At 42.6% G+C, this 20,144-nt stretch overlaps 1 protein-coding gene across 1 annotated transcript; it reads left to right on the forward strand.

Annotated features, from left to right (window-relative positions):
* Positions 1-43: 43 nt before the first annotated feature.
* LOC147998934 (uncharacterized) lies at positions 44-4,715 on the forward strand. The gene is made up of 6 exons (XM_087595790.1): positions 44-195; positions 1,221-1,380; positions 2,547-2,690; positions 3,322-3,488; positions 4,211-4,316; positions 4,440-4,715. The coding sequence occupies exons 1-5, from the start codon at positions 69-71 to the stop codon at positions 4,273-4,275; spliced, it is 663 nt and encodes a 220-aa protein (XP_087451916.1). The 5' UTR covers positions 44-68; the 3' UTR covers positions 4,276-4,316; positions 4,440-4,715.
* The last annotated feature ends 15,429 nt before the right edge of the window (positions 4,716-20,144 follow it).

Here is a 20,144-nt window from a genome sequence, read left to right on the forward strand (position 1 = left end):
CCAGTGTTGTAGTGACAACCAGTGCCCTAGTTTCTCTTAGATTGAGTCTGGTGGTTACACCCTAAGACATGTTTTCCTGTCTTCACAACCGTTTTGGGAGGGGGAACGTTGATTGTGGAGAGACTAGAGTGAAGGAGTCTGGCCTTTCATCTCAAAGTAATGATGGACAAAGACAGCACTTCTGGGGAATGTGTAGTAAGTTCTGGGCAGTATATTTTGAGCTTCCTGTCAGGGGTCTGCAGGCTTAAGCTGACCTTTCTAGCAATGGGCCACAGCAAATGGAGCATCTGAAAAGGAATTGAATTTCCACGAATATCACAATTTCTTAAAGTCCAAGGATTTCAGAACTTTAGTTTCCCCATCCCCACTGGGAGGATATGGTAAGGCCAATGCTATTATACTGTGAACTTCTGGCCTTTACTTTTCAGTTCTTTGGTATGTTACATTGATATAATAACACCATCAGGAGTCATGGAGAGTCTAACTTTTCTGAGTTTAGACAGGGCAGCAATGTATTTCACTATCATTGCTTCTTTAAATACAGTGGATATCTGACAGTAGGAACAGGGGGAGAATTGTGCTCCAGGCAATAACCTTATGTTCTTAGACCTTCTCTGATTTCTTCTAATTGCAGGGTCATTGTTAGCTTTATATATTAGAGATGTGTGTTACAAACATGTTTCTACAATACCAAAACTATTTGGAACGTGTAGAACAAGATTCAGCCTGTAACCTATGGGTACTTCTCGGGCATTGGGTATTTCAAATAGGGGAATTGATAAGTCTGTTGACCATGTCCTCCCTGGAAATGCGTTTTAAATCCAAAGTTGTTGGCCTAGAGTATCAGGGTAGGACATCTGAGTGTCTCCAATCACTCAAGTCTTGTGGATGGTGAATTTATCATCTGAGTTCTGAAACCACAGGGGTGAGGAAACCAAGCTGTACCCTGTCCAGCTGATAATACTCCTGGAGAAGCCATCTCCATTGTCCATGTAAGCACGTGATGTCCGGCATAGGGCACACCTGGCTGCTTACATCTCTTGGTCTCTATAGAGTAGTGCGAGAACTGAGATCCACTGAGGAGGCCTCTTAAGCATAGACCAATCACCTAGCAGTGACACTGGGTTCCAGGTTTGTTCTCCTGTTTAGGCCTAACTGTGGTCTATGTACACTCTATGCATTCTCCCCATGCAGGTTCACTTGTGTTCTTCTACCTACAGACGCTGGGAGAGAAACATCATCCCCTGAAACTGCCCTAAGCAAGAATCAGCCCAAGAAGGAAAAGGAGAGGCTGATTGAAGAGCTGCGGCTCATTACCGAGGAGAGAAATGACCTGAGAGATCGCCTGAGGTTCCTGACAGAGAGATCCAAGAACTACAGGTATGAATCGCTCCAAAGGCTCTTGTTTCATTCCTGGGTCTGCAAGGTCACCTTCATCTTATCCTATTAAGGTTTTGGGTTCTAGAAAGCTGTGCCTCCCTAACCACCCTGTGCTAAACCTCACCTCCCATATAGAGGAGATTCAGAACCTGACCCTGAGGATTGAGATGGAAATTGGACTCATCTGCTTCCATTTATTGAAAAACAGAACTAGTAGTCTGAATGAACAATTGAGGAATAAAGTCAGGGAGAGTGAGTGCCCAGTGTGCATTTGCAAAGCCCTTTACAGCTGGTGGCTTTGCAAGATTGGAATTGCAGTCAGTTTATGGGGAGGCTCTGTACTTGCTGGGCAGGGGACTGAGTGCTGGAAGATCCAGGCAGCAGCCTGAGGGGCCTGGTCCCAAACTGTTCATCTCAATGCTTGACTAGAAGGTCTCAGGCTCAGGCCTGTTTGTTATTGTCTGTGTGTCTTGCCCTCTGAGACAGCAATGGTGCATGCATTTCTCCTAGTTCTCACAGTGCTCTCTGTTTCCATATTTGTCTTTCTCTGACTCTGTTTACATTTCACTTTTTTTGGGTGTGTCTTAGTCTGTGAGTCTGTGTGTGCATACATCCAAATGCATATGGACAACTTTTAAATGTTTATATTTCCCTCCACATTGGAATCTAGGGGTCTATGTCTTGGCCTGAGTATTTACTTGTAACACCTTCATGGTGATTTGAATGCTTTGTTCTGGGAGCCCCACTGTCAACAACACAGTTCTTTGACTATGTGACCACGTTTGTCTGTTTATTTTTATTCTTTGTGCAGATTATAATTTTGTTTTGATATATGGTCTGTTATCAAAACAGGAGAAAAGAAATCACAGGTTTCTGGCTGTGTTGGGGTGGGGGAGCATGGAGAGGTGTGGCCTAGGCACTTGATAGCTTAACTGGCTTGACTGCAGATTTCCTCTTGATTGAACAAAGGGAGCCAGGGAGCCCTCCATCTGGATGCTGAGATTCTGGTGTCCTGGACGCAGAAAAACACGTTTCTGAAGCTGAAGAAGATCCCAATATGTAGAATTCAGAAGGTGTCCTTCCAGGACTGGGGTAGTACAGGACCCACCCTGAGTTCATATATTCCTAAATGCTGATGTTCATTGTATTCTATCATTTGGGGCCAGGCCACACTTCAGGCCAAATCCATATTATGAAGGCCTGGAGAGAATGGAGGAGGCGGTCATGTCAATTCTGCACAACTTAGAGATGGAGAACACTGAGATCCATGAGAACAGCCATAAGCTGAAGAAGGAGGTGACCTTCTCTACGTAAGTCCTGGTCAGAAAGGCTATCACTTGTGGAATGGCCATTTCTGACTTTCTTTGTTCTGGATTGGACAGTCTTCAGCTATGATTCTATCTCTTGTGCTGTTTACACATCAGTGTGCCAGGGTCATTAGGACTCAGTTTTCAGTTCCATAAAAGAGTGTTCCTCATCCCAGGATTGTCTAGGCATCTGCAGAAGGCTCTAGATAGAACAGCACTGATTGAAGTCAGCAGGTTATTATGCTGACCTGGACCTCTGGGGTCACACCAGGTTTTACAACACTCAGTGTGTGGACCACATGGTTAGCATGACCTTCTCTTGGTACTACTGACCTTTTTTGAGGGTGTTGGCCCACTACTAATTGATGTTGCCCCCATGCATTGGGCTTTCATGGATAGATGTAGATCTGTGTTCTTTTTGAGAGATGTGGACACTAATTGGTGCTCGGGCCAAGCAAAGAATTTATTCTTCCCTGAATTAACTCTTTGTGGTTTGTGCAGCAGCATTATGTGTATCAAGATGTATTTTATTAAGTCTTCATGGGTATCTGGGACCTGGTAGAGTTAGTGGGACTTGGGAGTAGGAATGGGAGAAAGGGCCAGCATGATCTTACTATGCAGACTGTATTTCCAGAAACCTGCTCAGCCAGCTCCTGATGGAGAACACATGGAGGAAGAAGTTGGTCCCACTGAAACAGGGGAGCAAGGAGGGACATCTTGAGTGTGCACTGAACCAGAAATATTTGGTTGACTTCAACAAGAAAGATAAAGACCAGCAACGTCCAGACCCAGCATCATCAGGTACGGAGGAGCAGCTGTGTTACCTTAACAATATCTGATAAAATTTGCCAATTTGATACATCTGTGCTTCCTCCTACCACCTTTCTAATTTACACTCACAACCAGCCAACCACCTCATGTAATGGCATTGTTCATTGCTCTGCCTATGCACAAGTATTCTGGGAAGTTAACCACTTTTCAGAAATGGAATTATATTGCAAGTATATTTTGCTGATCTTTTTGAAGCTGCAGTCTAGAAATGGTGACAGATGAATAACATACCTCATTATTGCATATCCATGTGATACATTGGATCCTATGCAGAGTTTTGAACAAGTTCGTGGTTCTTTGACAAATGACACTCTGTGTTAATGTGACTTCTTGTGTAGGAAGCACCTTTCCAGGATAAGAACCAAGTGCAAATGTCAAATTAGTACTTGTCATTGGCTTTAACCTTGGTGACATATGGACATCTCCTTTCTTCCTGCAACCCAATGAGGTCTCTTCCCATTGCCCTGTTCTTGGTTTGCACTGGTATAAGTCTGGGTCCCATATAGTCAGCCCACATTACAGTGAGGCTTGCCGGGGATTTTGCCCTGACTGCAGAGTTAGCAACAATGATATCAGTTAAAAGGTCCATGTCGACTGTCCAATAGAACTGAGGTGGTTGAAGGCAGCATTCTGAGAGCTGGCTAGCATTTCCCCACCAAATCAGTGTCTTAAAAACTGTGTTCCTCTCCCAGGTCTCAGAAAGTGCAAGAGAGCTGGAATTGGACACACCCCAGTAAGAGAGCTTCTTGAAGAATGAGTTGCTTTCTCAGGAGTCCCTGATGACAAACATCCTGAATGGTAACAATATTTTTTGGATGAATATTCTTCCTCAGAGTTAATTTGTCATTTCTTAGAGACCCTAAATTTATATAACACTAAGCCAGCCTGACTGATTGAGGTCTTACTCACTTTCTTCTTCAGAAAACACAACTTGAGAGACAGCTTGTGGGACCGCCTTTCATTATGTGTGCTAGAGGAGAAACAGCAATACGTCTGTGCTTCTACATGTTCGTTAAGAATATGCTTATGTTTAGAAATTTTTTTGTTATGATTTTAATTGAAGTTTTCTTTTTGTTGTTTCATATTTCTGTGTTCTTGTTACTATTTTTCACTTTCAAATATTTTTAAATATTTTTATTCATTTTAATCCTGTTGTGTTGTAAAAATGTATTTGTTATGAATAAATATTGAATTCTATCTCTTGACTCTGAAGACCATCAATCTTACTCAAGGGTTCTGTGGTCCTAGAACTGACAGCTAGAGATGGATCTCTGCATGTTCCATGGAGCCTGGGCTAATAAGTGAATTCAAACTCACTAAGGGGTACCCAGTGTGATAGTGTTTTTTGTGTGGATAATGTGGCTGTGTCTCCAACAAACACTTTATGATGTAATCACTGACATACTTTACCCAATTGTTAGGGGCATGTGGTTCTTCTGAGAGAGCAGCAGATGCTCTAACCTGTGAGTCATCACCACAGCTCCTGCAGGTGGCTTTTGTTATTCCACATGAGGTGCTGTATTAGGTGGACAAGATCACCTATGATAAAATAGAGAGATCTCAGGAGATGTGTGTTCACAGGGAACTTACTAAACTTGCCTGCTCAACGTGTTAGGTTGCCAGGCATCCCTACAGAGCTCTGGTGTTCTGGACAGCTTCATCACCTGCCTACTGGTGGTATGAGGATATCGTCTGGGAGAAATTGTGCAGATGACTGAAGCAGAAGTCCGAGGGCTGTGTATCACGTCTCGTGAAATCTTTCTTAGCCAGCCAACAGCTGTGAACACAGGTTTCTTTTGGAGAGCAGGCCTGTGCAGGCCCAGAACCTAGGTGGGACAATTCAAGCTACCCTTTTTCCATGGCCAATCTCAGATCATATTCAGAAAGTATTTCTTGGGCTAAAGAGATGGCTTAGTGGTTAAGAGCACTGACTGCTCTTCCAGAGGTCCTGAGTTCAAATCCCAGCAACCACATGGTGGCTCACAACCATCTGTAATGAGATATGATGCCCTCTTCTGGTCTGTCTGAAGACAGTCACGGTGTACTTGTATACTATAAATAAATAAATAAATAAATCTTTAAAAAAAAAAGAGTATTTCTTCCAGGTGATGGATTTCCAATTTATGGAATTGAACTAACTTACTGATGGTGGAAGTGACACAGAGAGTTAAAGTACAGAAGGAATAATCCAGAATGTCCACCAACAGTTGCTGTCACACCAGGGCTTTTAAAAGCTCAGCTGTTAGAGAAGCAAGGTAGTCTTTGGTCATTCTCAAGCTTAGGTCTTCTAGTCATTATAAGGTGACCATGACAGAAAAAGAGTCATCTATATCAAAATAGAGAATAGTAACTAGATTCACAACACACTATCACATTACTACTGTATTTGAGGTTCTCAGTTAATATCTAAGAACCTGGAAGAGGCCTGGGTCTTGCTACACATACTCATAATTTATGTCCCCATTGTCAGCTGAGATTCTTCCTGCAGCCTGGGGTCAAGGAGGTCATCCCACAAAGCACAAAACACCCATCTCAGATAAACATGTATGGTTTATTGAATCCAAAACATCCATGAATTTCAGGACACAATTAAATGTTGAAACCTAAGGATAATAGATAGAGAAGAGAATTAAGATTTCTAGTTCATAGATCCAGTAAACACCTTCAACAAATCATAGCATGCAAACTTCCATAAGGTAAAGAAAGAAAAGGCCATAAAGGTACAACAAGCCTACAGAACATCAAACTAATTGTACCAGAAAAATTCCTCCATTCACATAATAATTAAGACGCTAAATGCACAGATCAAGAAAGAACATTAAAAGGGGTAAGGTATAAATATCTAGTAACAAATAAATTCAGACGTATCTGAATTACACCAGACTTCTCAACAGAGATTCTAAAAGTCAGAAAATCTTGGGCAGATGTAATGTAGACACAGGCTCCTATATCCAGCATAATCCTCAATCACCATAAAAGGAGGAACCAGGATATTTCATGACAAAACCAAATTTAAAGAATTCTTTTCTGTAGGAAAGCACAACAGAGGCTAATAGGAGGAAAACTCCAAGACAATGAACTAAACTATACCCAAGAAAAACCAAGAAATTAATCTTCTCTCAATAATTTAAAAAAAGAGAAGCACACAAACATAATTTCACCTATAACCAGAAAAAGAAGAGAATGCAGCAATCATTGGCTTTAATATCTTAACAGATCTTCTTTCCCTAATCCCCAAGCTCCCAGGGGCCAAACTGCCAGCCAAAGTGTATGCAAGGATGCTCTATGGTTCAGGTGAGGCCTGTTGCCCTCCAAATGGAGATCCTAGAGGTGTGAGGTGGGGATGGATATGTGTGGGTGGGGAAGCACTGTCACATAGGCAAAGCTGAGCAGAAAAGGGATGTAAGGTTTGATGAGGGGAGTGTGGAAAGCAGGACAACAGTTGAAATGTAAATAAATAAAATAACCGTTTAATAAAAAATAGCCAAAAATAAAATAACAAGTAAAAAGGTAAATGAAAATTAAACCAAACCAAACAAACAAACAAACAAAACCCCTGTAGTGTATTGGCCTAATGCTGCTTGTATTTTAATGCTAATTGTAGAACTCAAGACTGGTTAACCCCAAATAACTGACCCTGCTCCCAGTTAACTGTGATTATAATGAAGCCAACAGCCAACAGCTGCACAGCAGAGAGATGGGGGAGGTGAGCTTTGAGGGCTTTGCTAGAGAGGATCATGAGGAGGGAAGAAGGAAGAAGAAGCTGCCAGAGAATAAAGGAAGAACGTGTGTGATGGAGAGGAGAGAGGAAGAGGACAGCAGCCATGGTTAAGGGAGAGGAGAGCCTGGTCCAGAGGGCTGTCCAAGGGAACAAAGAGCAGCTAAGATGCTACACAGTCAGTAAGAGTTGAGCCTTATTGTTTGGAAAGTAGATCTGGTCCATGGAGGTCAGGCAGCTGCACAGCTACTGTGCTGACTAATGCACACTAAAAATAAATTTAACACAATATGAGTAACCAGTAAGACAGCTCTGTAGCGGATCCTAAAAGGAATACTTTAGTTTGAAGGGAAGGACAAAACACCAAAGAACACAGGGGATAAATTAATAAAACTAGGAAAGTTAATCAAAGAAGACTGTGAAAACCACAAAAATTAACAAAATGACAAAATTTAATACATAGGTTTAAATAATAATTACATATCACTAAACTCAATATCTAGGGTGGTGGGGCATGAATTCTGCCATGGTCTGAACTCAGAAAGGTGGGGTTGGGAGAAACATGTCTGGTTAAATAGTCCACCCACATTGTGTCAATGTGATTTAATCTAAGGACAAAGAAGTGGAGTTTCTCTCATGGCTTTCTTCTAACCCCTTGAAAGGATCACTGGGGTGTGGCCTCAGTACTTCATACTTCTTGCTGGGTCAGCGAAACTCAAGGAAGCTTGAGATTGTCATAGCACAGTATTAGGCTAGATATACTGAGTAGATGATACTAAGTTGTTCAGATGGTGATACCCATTTGCATGTGTTCTTAATGTGGACCTAAGGAAAGAGAGATCAAGGTCCTTAGAATAGACGGAACATTCCCAGGCTTTTCTACCATTCCAGACTGAAAGGCTGGTAGGGAGAAAGTGGTAAATAGTAAAGAATTAATAGATGATGCTTTGAATGAAGGGTTGGTTTTTGTGCTGGTTTAAGAGAGGGTCTCAAATATCCCATGTTGCCCTCTCCCTGGCTGGCCAGGTTCACTTTGAGCTCAGATAAACCTGCTTCCACTTTCCAATAGATAGTCTTACAAGAGGGGCCTCCGAGGACTGTGAGGACAGCATTAGCCATTGATAGTTGAGGTGTGCAACCCACAACTATAGTTTTAGCCACTTTGTTCCATGTCTACCAGCTATTTCAGATTGTTGCTGTTCTATGCCTGACAATCAAGGACACAGAAAAATAACCTGATAGAGAGCAAGGACATGGTGATCACATCCTTGCCTCTGCTGTATGTTCTGGATGAGGTTTGTTAAAATTCCAATATTGCAAAAAGCTTTATATAGGGCCCATCACATTAAGGGTCACTATGCACTGTTTCATCTAAAATGGCCTAATCAGAACTGACCGCCAGACAACACTTCCTGCGAAGTTCCTATGAGAAGCTTAAGTTTTTTGTGTTTTTTCTCCTTCCTTCCTTCCTTCCTTCCTTCCTTCCTTTCTTTCTTTCTTTCTTTCTTTCTTTCTTTCGCTTTATAGGTTTAGAGGAATGTATTTTGGGCCACGGATCTGCCCCTAGTATCTTAGCTATGGATGTGATCAATCAGTGTTAGTGTATGCATTCAATAAAATGTCCATTTTTGACTAAGGTAGATGCTTCTGTGTTTTGTGGGGTGACCCATTGTCAATGTCTAGTGAGTTGGGGCCCTGGGTATGGTCGCATACCCCAGGACACAGGGGATGCAGAGCAAAGGCAGAAGAAACTGCACGCAGTTGCAAGCTTTATTAATCCTTATTAAGCTAAGAATATGCATTACTACAATTTTCATTGTGTCAAGATACCATAAGATCATTATTCCCAGGATACCAGGAACAATGAGGGAAGATTAAACAAAGAAAGACGAATAAACGAAAGCTTCTTCTAAAAATATTCATATAACAAATCACCTCTCTTATTATAATCAAAATATACTCACCATTACCAAGAGAGCGTTAGAACCACTTCCACAGAAATGGGACACAGCAGAACATAATTTAAGGCCAAGTGAGAAAAACATTTTCTTCTCCAGGGCGGCATTCCAGCCCCTACTTGAATCTATCACCAGGCCTTTCTTGACCCTGCCTGGGAGCTGCATCTCTATGTCTTAACAATTCCTTCTTTTTTCTTTTGTTTTAAAGTAACACTTTACATAACATAGCTAAAGGTACTTGTGGGGTTTAGTCATGTAAAAATAAAGCAACATAATACATAATGTACATAAGATTATGGCGAAACTAGCTCCTCCCATGCTATGGAAAATCCTTTGAAGCCAAGCCTTGGGATCTAATCCTGTCAATTGATCAGCCAATAATTTCGCTATTTCCATAGGGGTAGTATCTTCTAGCTGTTTACCAAAAGACATTCGAACATCATATTTCAAGGCATTAATTACTTTTGAAGCACTTTCATTACCCTCTAAATAGGCTTGAATTAACTTCCAATCATGTTCTGTGTCATTATCCATATATTTACTAACAGAAAAGTAGTAGGATTTCATCATGATAAGCAATATAAGCCCGATAACTGGCATTGGCCGCAGCAGAAGAAACCATGAGTAAAACACACATTGCTAAGAATAAGTGCTCAGCAGTAAAGGACTTTCCTGAAGGGGACAAAATCATTCCTTTCAGTGCTTAATCGCTTCACCTTACCCCATATAGGTAATAGGGTTGTCACTGCACGGATCCTTATCCATTGTTGTTTGTGGACACTAAGAGAAGCCAGGGCCTCAGTAATGGAGGACACCTCCTCATCTCCTGAGAACATCCATCAGGAGAAAATGTAGCTGGTTTAACTGGATTCCTTTGAGGGTAGGGAGCAGTTCTTATTATTCTGTGCTTGGATCCATCTCCCAGGTAACCAGAATAGTCTCCCATCCTGTAATGAGACAAAACCCTCTCCCCTATATACAATGATGTCCCTTCCTGCCATTCAGCATCCCGGGCAATTTTTATCCATACTGTCTGTTCCATGCTTTCTGGGGGGAAGTTCAACAAAGTGTCTATCTGCTCTTGATATAACTTCACCTTGTGGTAAATTAAGAAAATTAATAACGTATAATGCTTGTGCCAATATAGCTCTGGGACTGGTCTGCAAACTCCATTCAGGTTGCATAAGGCCATCTCTTTTCCCCCTTTTTAATTTTATAATTTGTCATTTCAGGGTATGGTGAATTCTTTCAACAAAAGCTTGTCCTTGTGTATTGTGTTCTGTACCAGTAATATGTACAATATGATATCGTTGACAAAATTGTTTATATTGATAAGAAATATATGTTGGTCCATTATCAATTTTAATTTTAGAGGGCAGTCCCATAACAGCAAAGGTTTCCAATAGATGCTGTATAACATGAGCAGTGCGTACTCCTGGCAATGGTATAGCCCACACAAATTTTGAAAAATTATCTATGCTTACATCTATATGTGAAAGGCGACCAAACTCAGAAATATGGCTTCCATCCATCTGCCACGATGTATTAAGTTGCATCCTTCTGGGATTAATTTGAGATGGAACACATTTTATACGTGAAGACTGACACATAGGACAATTAGCAATAATTCGTTTGGCTAGAGAATAGGGAAGCTTATATTTAATATGTAAATATCCTGTATGGGTATGATTATGACTGTGTTCTTCTGGGGTAGCAAATGCCACTAATTGATCTACCATAGGATTGCCAAGTGTTAAAGATTCTGGAAATTTTGAATGTGATCTAGTATGTGTAATGAATATTCTAGAGTTTCATAATAACAATAGTCCTTTAATATGTGAGAATAACATTTAATATAGGCTTAGATGTAGAAACAACAGCAGTCGCAATATTCTGTACTACTCCTACAACATAAGCGGACTCAGCTATAATATTTTTACATCATGAGTAAAATCCTGGAATACATTAATTACCGCTAATAATTCATTTTGTTGTACTGACCCAAAAGAAGATTCTTGTCCCCAAAATTAATCTTTGGTCCAATAAGCCATCTTGGTGTTAGAGCCATCTGTAAACACAGTAAAGGCTGATGGTAATGGATCAACAGAAATTAGTGTATTTATCAAATTTTTTTTTTGTTTTTTAAAGCAATCCCACAATTTACTATGGGGAGGATGAAATTCAATATTTCCAGTGTAAGAAATCATGGCTAATTGAAAAACCTCAGACATCTGCATTAAATATTCCCCTTTATTTTTGCTTAATGGGAAAACAATAGCAGCACAATCATATCCCCACAGAGTAACAGGTCTTTGTATGCCTCATTATTTGTTAATGTTTGGTTAAAGTTTTATTTAATATAAACCCATTCTAAAGGCAACTCATCCTGAGTGAAAGTGCCTGTAGGATATTCAAGAGTATTTAAACATATAATTTAATAACTCTATCTGGATCAATACGTGCCAAATATGCATCTTTCCATTTTCAGAAAAGATACCCTTGCATGCCTTCATATAAGCATTAATATCCCCAGCCTCCTTTATAGGTAATAATGCTCTCCTGTACTCTTCATTAGCATTTTCAAAAGCAAGCATTTGCAGCAGTTGTCCTCCAGCTTCCTCTCCTACCATTGTTCTTTCCAATGTTAATTTTAATATACATAAAAACTTAATATATGGTTCATAGAAAGCTACTACCTTTTTCAACCAACCAGTATCATCCTTTATAATAAGTCGGTTGGGCCACACCTTGAATCGATGCTGGCCTAATTATAGGAAAAGAAAAGGCAGGTGAATTCGTCATTATCATCCTGTGAATCTAATGGTCAACATGCCATCCTCGGGAAAGGACTTAGAAAAACCTGCTTCAGGCAATGGTGCAGAGGGCAAAACTTTTACTTTCGTTTTGTCTTAATGAAGCTCTAGCTTCTTGTTCTGTATTCGTTATTACCCTTTCTGCATTCATGGCCTTGAACACAGTAAAAATTACAGCCCAAAGAGACCAGAAATTGGAATCTTTTTGCCCTGCCTGACAGCCTTTTGCACCTTAACTTTCACTTTGACCCAGATATCAGAATCCCTGGAACCCTCGTCAGGGAACCATGGAGTGTACTCTTGCTGTCTCTAAACACTTTTCTAAACCAGACTGATAGACATGAATTCCCTGCACTCTTAAAGATGCTTAAGCATAGCGAGATGAAGAGAAGATTTATCTTGTCCCATTTCCTTGTAATAAATTGTACTTACCTTATCTGACTGTCCAGACTTACCTTCAGGGACCCTGTTCCAGTGCCATAGGTCGACGTCTAGGGTGTTGGGAGCCCTGCGTCCGGTCGCATTCCTTTCTGTGTTTCCCGATGCTCAGTGGCCATGCCACTCCAGCATGCTTTGAAATGAACCAGTCCGCCGACACCACCACCACCACCACCACCACCACCACCACCACCACCACCAATTTGGTTTTGTAAATAAAGTTTTATTGACATCGCCATACTCAGCATTTACATCCTGTTCAGTGCTGCTTCTGGCTGCAGCTGCAGGGCTTAGGAGCCACAGAGCCCTTTAGGCTCCCAGAGCTGAGAGCATTGACCTTTGCCTTGTTTGTGAAAGAGGTGACTGACCCCTGTGCTCGAGGTGGCCTTTCCGTGCCCTTTAACCCATAGCATAGGTCTCTGTGCCATCCTCTCCCTTTGCTATGGTGTGCACTTCCTGGTACATTTCCGTTAGCTCTTGACATTTCCAGAGCATTGGGTCTTGCAAATTGAATTTGCATGGCACCAGGAATAGACCTGATAGCAGGGTGGGGGACACTCCCTATGGGGAACCCTGCCCAGGGGCATAAGCTTACTTTTCCAGTCAACTCCCTGAACAGTGAGCCTTTGTGGGACAAGGTACTTCACGACATGACTTGACCTCTCTGCAGTGCACCCAATCCCTGCTTGGCTCAGATGTCCCCCAGAGAGGTTGTGTGTGTGTCCCCAGTAGAGGCAGCACTCTGTGTGGTGGCATTGACATGGCATCCAGGAAAGTCAAAACCAGAGGGACATGTCGGGCAGTTGGAAGCAGATGTCTGCGTCCATGGAGAGAAGGATGGACTAGACACTCCTACAGGGGGTGAGCTGAGAAGCACTTCCTTGGCTTTTTCACAGCCGTGTAGGCTGCATGCCATGCTGTGTACCCATGCTGTGCTGAAGCCCCAGGCTTTGAGTCTCCCACAGCTGCTGTGTCCTGGGTCCAGGGTAGGATTAAGCAGACTTCAGCAGGAGAAAGGTGAAAACCCTGGTTGCAGGGTGGGGATGGCACAGTCATAACACTCCTGCACATGAGGCACCTGACTTAGAGCCATATAGCAGCTGTGACAAACCAGCTCTGGTGACACTCATCTGCAATGCCAGGCCATGGTGGGTAGAGGCAGTAGGATCAGTTGTTTAATTATCCTTGGCTACACGGCAAGTTCGAGGCCAGCCTGGGCAACTTTGTCTATGAAAATAAGACAAAAATAGGTCTTGACTCTGAGCATCACTGCCTGTACCTGGCATGGTTGCCCCACCCCAGGGAAGAAACCCCTCTGTCCAGAGGCCATAACTGCAGGAGACCCCTGGCCAAGTGTCTATACAGCGCCCTGTTTGACTGGTCTGTGCTGAGGACCAACCACGCTCTCCTCAACAGGAAGGACATGGGAGAGGCTGTTTCTGTGAGGTCCCGGGCCCTGAGACGGCCAAGAATAAACCCTGTCCTTGGGAAAGCCATGGAGACTAGGAACCCAGGGGATCTCTGCAAACACCAGGGCTGGCAGGGGACTCTGATCCTCTACAGCAGCTGCTCTCAATCTGTGGGTTCTACATCAGAGCTCCTGCACACCAGACATTTACATTACAGTTCCTCACAGTAACAAAGTTACACTCATGAAGTAGCTCTCCAATAAGTTTATGGTTGGGATCACAACATGAGGAACTGAAATAAAGAGACACAGTGTTAGGAAGGGTAAGAACCGCCATTCTATAGGAACCCAGGCATCTGCACTCGGTGTCTGGAAGTGTGGTAGGCTAGGCTTCACCCTCAGCGATGCCAGCATGTGGGCACCAAGCCTAGGTTCCACCCCAATGCTTCCTGGATATGTGCAGGCCTGGTTCCATCAAGAAATAACAAAGGAACCCTTGGCAAAAAACACTGGGTAACAAACAGGTCAGGAAAACACACCCCCTCTGCTGCAACTCCTCTCAGGAGGGCTAATCTTTCCAGGAGGCCCCGGCTATAACCAAACCTTGTCTCCCAGTGCTTGCCCATTGGTGTCTTGGCCATATTCAGATTTGAGGACTTTGAACAGAATAGCTTCCAGCAGATTTGCATCAATGAATCCAACAAGCAGTTGCAGTCCTACTTCACCCAGCGCATCTTCAAGCTGAGGCAGGTGAGAGTGGACACCTATTCCCCAGCCCAGCCCGGCCATCACCCTGAATGTCAGCGATGTCCCTCAGTATCAGCAGGATGGGGCCTGGGCACCGTAGGTTCCCCAGGACCTAAAGCTATGTCCTTGAACTAAGTGCCATGCTCAGCCCTTCCAGCCTCTTTCAACCCTTCTGGATGCTCAACTGCTCCTGCAGCAAGGCATCAGTGTGCACATTCTGTTATGTCATTTGTGTGTGTCTACAGGTGGTCAGAGCCTGTCCCCTCTGTCCCTTTCTTTTGCTGTATTTGCCTTTCTGAGGAGGCAGGACTCACAGGTATGGGAGGCAGCCACATGCATATTCTGCAGCCATGTCTGACTCCTCTGAGGCTCAGTCCCACTTACACACCTACCCTCCAACCTCCCCACTCCATGTCACCCCTGGAGCTCTGTAGACCTTCCTGCTTTCTGTCCTTATATAACTGGTGACACTGCAGCCCTCAGTGGTGTCATACAGTGTTAGTTTGTCTTTGCACTGCCTGGAGGTCTGACTTAGGAGAATGGCTACCATTCTCATTCCTGTTCAAGGGTCAGAATCTGAATCCTATGTAAGGCTGAATAATATTCTAGCACATGGCTGTGCCATGTTGAATTTACACAGTCACCTATGGATCTTATATTTTGGCTTGTAAACACACACATATAAGACTCAAGTGACACCCAAGTGGAGAATTGCTGGAGTCCTCCATGGCTTTCTGAACCGTCTGAGAGACCATCCTGTCCACAGTGTATAGGGCACCATCTACTCATAGCTCACACAGCATGAGAAGTTTAGGGAGGGTTAACCTGGCTTCTCTATCTCCTACTTTCTGCCACACTAGCCCTAGCATCTTTCTGTATTGCAGTGAATGTTTAGAACCCAGGAGGATTCCAGCTTCCTTGCTCATATATAGCAAGTTCCTCCTTGCCTGCTTTGAGACTGAGTCTCATGCGGCCCAGGCTGGCTTTGATCTCACCATTAGTTACGATGGCCATGAACTCCTGGTTCTCATGCCTCAGACGTCTCTGAGTGCTGGGTGACAGGTATGCACCACTCTTAAGTCCTGCCACTGGGACAAGAAAGAGCAGAGCCAGCTCTGAAGCACACACTTTGCTGGTGTCAGTGATGACTGACTTATGATCCTGTCTTCCTTGCCCATGGCCCTTCTTCTTGGTGCATGCCATCCTTCCTCCCTGTGACTCATGGGGGACACCAAGCCGGAGGATGTCAGGAAGAAGTTTACTTACTTCACTGGGTTGGAGGCTGTTAGGTTCCTGCGTCAGTAGGTGAGATTCAAGCTAGAAGGTTTGTGGCATGAGAAACGGGAACAGAACTGGCATGCCAGGAACAATTGTCACCTGGCTCTGAGAAGACCAGGTGGGCAGAAACTCATCGTTGGGCAGGTAGTGAGCCCAAGACCAGGCTGGGCATTGCTCAGCACATGTGAACAGGTGTGCTTACATGGACATGTGTTTCCCCCACATGGTCACCACTTATCCAGGCATGGTGAATACTCCAAGGAGCTTTTTATGTTTTAACATTGTGTGTGTTTGTGTGTCCATACATACATATACACACATACATTCGTACATATACACGAATACACGTACATGAAAACACATGCATATACATGACTATACACATTCATGCTCACACACAGATACATACTCACCTACATGCATACACACATACACACACATACACACACATACACACATACACACATACATGCATACACACATACACATATACATACACACATATACACACATACAATACATATACACACATACAAATACACCTATACACACATATAGACAGACATATACACACATATACATATACACGTATACACATACATGCATACACACATTCATATCCACACATACATACAGACATATACATATATACTCACATACATGTAAGCACATGAGTGGAAGCCAGAGGACAGCTTGGCCCTTGGTTCTCTCCCTTTTACCACGTGGGTCCTGGGGATTGAGTCAAGCTCATCAGACTTGACAGCAAGCCCCTTTAACTGTAGAGTCCTCTTGTTGGCTGCCAGTCACCTCTTTCCACAAATTCTATCCATGGTGGAATGTTTACAGTTGTTATTCTCATGATTCCTTCAGCAATAGCGCAGACATCATTTACACTGCATTAGGAGTTATAATTCATGTAGATGTCAGGAGAGCTGGAGGCGTGGATCAAGAAGAGAGCCCACTTTCAATGTCATTATGTGGTATTGCCTTAGGCCCTTTTATACACTCCCCTGGCTTTGTCTGAGTATATGTTTGAGGGCTCTCTATGACTGTGCAAAGAAGTAAGAGCTAGGGCTGGGCCACAAAATAGGAAAGTACTTGTTCATCCAAAAACAAAAACAAAAAACAAACAAACAAACAAAAATAGCTCTAGGGTTAAATATTGGTGTTAGTGCTGAACTAAACAGCCAGAAGGTATTTTTCTAAGTAAATAACACAATATTGGGGATGACAATATGATCAAATATCCTACAACATAAGTTTGCAATGTTACCTACATTTTATAAATCAAGTCTGACCACCGTTTTGGTTGTTTCCAATCATGTCTGAGTGCATCATCACGGGAATCCCAAGGAAAATCAGAAATGGGTTCTTGAAGCTGTTGCACAGGGCCAGTATAGACCTAAATACCACAGAGGAAACCTTGATTCTTATCTCAAGGGATCATTCACCATCCCTCTTGTCACATAACTTATGGCAAGACGTCACCTTTCCTAAACTTAGCCTTTTTCCCAAGTGCTGCAGAAGGGAAGATCTGGTGTCAAGGGGTCTGGATTCAAACCACAGGACACTGAATTCATTTAAATAGGTGTAGTTTATTAATGCACACACCAATACAGTTCAACCAGAGCAACAGCTCACAACTGTGTACTGGACATTGCTAGGCCCAGCTCATTGCAAAATCCACATGGGCTCATGCACAAGTGCTAGAAATGCTTCGGTCTATGGGCCCTGACTCAGGCCATTTTACACATAATTGTTCCTATTTCCCTTGAATCTATTGGGTCCTATGTGAAGAATACACTTGGGGAACTTGTTAAGATTAACAAACCTCATAACATACAGAACATAACAGGGTATGTGACCAGCACCACACAGTTCAACGTCAGAGTTTTTTGTTCTTTGTTAGTGTTTTTCTTGGCATCCATGATGTGGAGGCGTATTACAGAACAATAGGAAAGAGCTGGCTGCTGTGTAACATATTCGCTGCTATTAAGGTAGGTATGGGGGCAAGACCTCAGCAGTAGCCCTTAAGATGGGAAGGAGATGATGTGTTTGATAACTGAAAGGAGCTGCCTCAGCTGTGTTTCTCTGCCTGCTCAGTGCCCATTCAACATCACTCTGTCCCTGAAGAGGAACTCAAGGTCTGCCCCCTGCTGCCTGTGAGCCAGGAAGAGGCACAGAAAGGCAAGGCCACAGCACTGGTTTCCAATCCCTCAGTAGTGCTGGATTTCCAATAATGTACTTGTATACACAAATACAGTGTGGTAAGTTGCAATAGATACTAATCATTTCTCACATAGGGCAGCAGTTGATTGACTACAACTAATTCTATTAAAAAAAAGAAACCTGGCTCTTGTAGAAATATACAAAGAAATATCTAGGATGGTGGGGGATGAATTCTGCCATGGACTGAACTCGTGGAAGTGGGGTTGGGAGAAAGATGCTGGTTAAATAGCCCACCAGGTTCACATTGTGTCAACTTGATTTAATCTAAGGACAAAGAAGTGGAGTATCTCTGATGGCTTTCTTCTAGTCCCTTTAAAGCATCACTGGGGTTTGAACTCAGAACTTCACACTTCTTGATGGGGCAACTACACTCAAGGAAGCTTGAGATTGTCATAGACACAGTATTATGCTATATATACAGAGTAGATAATACTAAGATGTTCAGATGGTGATGTCCATTTGTATGCACTCTTAATGTGGACCTAAAAAAAGAGAGATCAAGGTCCTTAAGATAGAAAGATCAGTTCCAGTTGTTTTCTACCATTCCAAACAGAACGACTGGTAGGGAGAGAATGGTAAATAATCAAGAATTCGTAGATGATGCTTTGAATGAAGTATGGATTTCTGTGCTGGTTTAAAACAGGGTCTCAAGTATCACATGTTGCCCTCTACCTGGCTGGCCAGTATCACTTTGAGCTCAGATAAACCTCCTTTCACTTTGTAATAAATAGGCTTAAAAGAGTGGCATCGAAGGACAGTGCAGACAGCATTAGCCTTTCACAGTTGAGGTGTGTAACCCACAACTATAGTTTTAGCCATGTTTTTCTTTTTTTTTTTTTTTTTTTTGTTCTTTTTTTCGGAGCTGGGGGTTGAACCCAGGGCCTTGTGCTTCCTAGGCAAGCGCTCTACCACTGAATTAAATCCCCAACCCCTTTAGCCATGTTTTTCATGGCTACCAGCTATTTCAGATTGTTGCTGTTATATGCCTGACAATCAAGGATGCAGAAAAATAACCTGATACAGAGTAAGGACATGGTGATCACATGCTGATCACATGGTGCCTCTTCCATACGTTCTGGATGAGGTTTGTTAAAATTCCAATATTGCAAAAAGCTTTATATAGGGCCCATCACATTAAGGGTCACTATGCACTGTTCTATCTAAAATGGCCTAATCAGAACTGACTCCCATATAACACTTCCTGCAATCCTCATATGAGAAGCTTGAGCTTTTAGTTTTGACTTTTTCTTTTCTCGTTCTTTCGTATTTTTTGCTATATAAGTTGAGACAAAGATAGTTAAGGCCATGAATTTGTCCCTAAAATTTGAACTATGTATGTGATCAATCAATGTTAGTGTGTGCATTCTATAAAGTATTCATTTTTTACTATGATAGATGCTTTTGAGTTTGGTGTGGTGGCCATTTCCCAGTGTACAGGTGCAGGGACCTTGCTCTATCCACTTAATGATGTTTATAGCCTCATTTTAGACGTTTCTGTGCACCCCCTATATCTCTTGACTATTTTATTTTTCTGATAGAAGCTCATGGTATATCTTACTCAGTCCTGTGAGCAGTGCTCCTTTGTCGACATTGGTGCAGAGAGGAGAACCCCACCACCAGCATGAGGTTCCCTTCACTGGTGGCTCCAATATTGCACTTTCCTCTGCCAACTGGTCTCCACACTTTTCCTAGCACCATAAAGACTTCAACTCTTTTTCCTAAGGAATTTTCTGGCAATTGTCGATTGCTAAGCACATGACTTCATGAGTGTTCCCCTAATACACACGCATGTTGTAACCTACCATGCAGACTATTTCTTGATGTGATATAAAGCACCTGTACATAATGAGACAAGAGAACTTTTGACTGCATATTCAAGCCGGTGTGAAATCTCAGAAGTTTTAATGGCTTACATTGGTGAATGAGGACAATTTGAGTTATGATGAGACATTTTTTGGGAAAGATTTGAAAGGAAACATTCATTTATATGCATAGGAATTACTAAGGTTTTTTATAATCAAGCCTTGAGGAAAATTT

This window comes from Rattus norvegicus, chromosome 19 (genome assembly GCF_021556685.1).
Source record: "Rattus norvegicus strain SHRSP/BbbUtx chromosome 19, alternate assembly SHRSP_T2T, whole genome shotgun sequence".
NCBI lineage: Eukaryota > Metazoa > Chordata > Mammalia > Rodentia > Muridae > Rattus > Rattus norvegicus.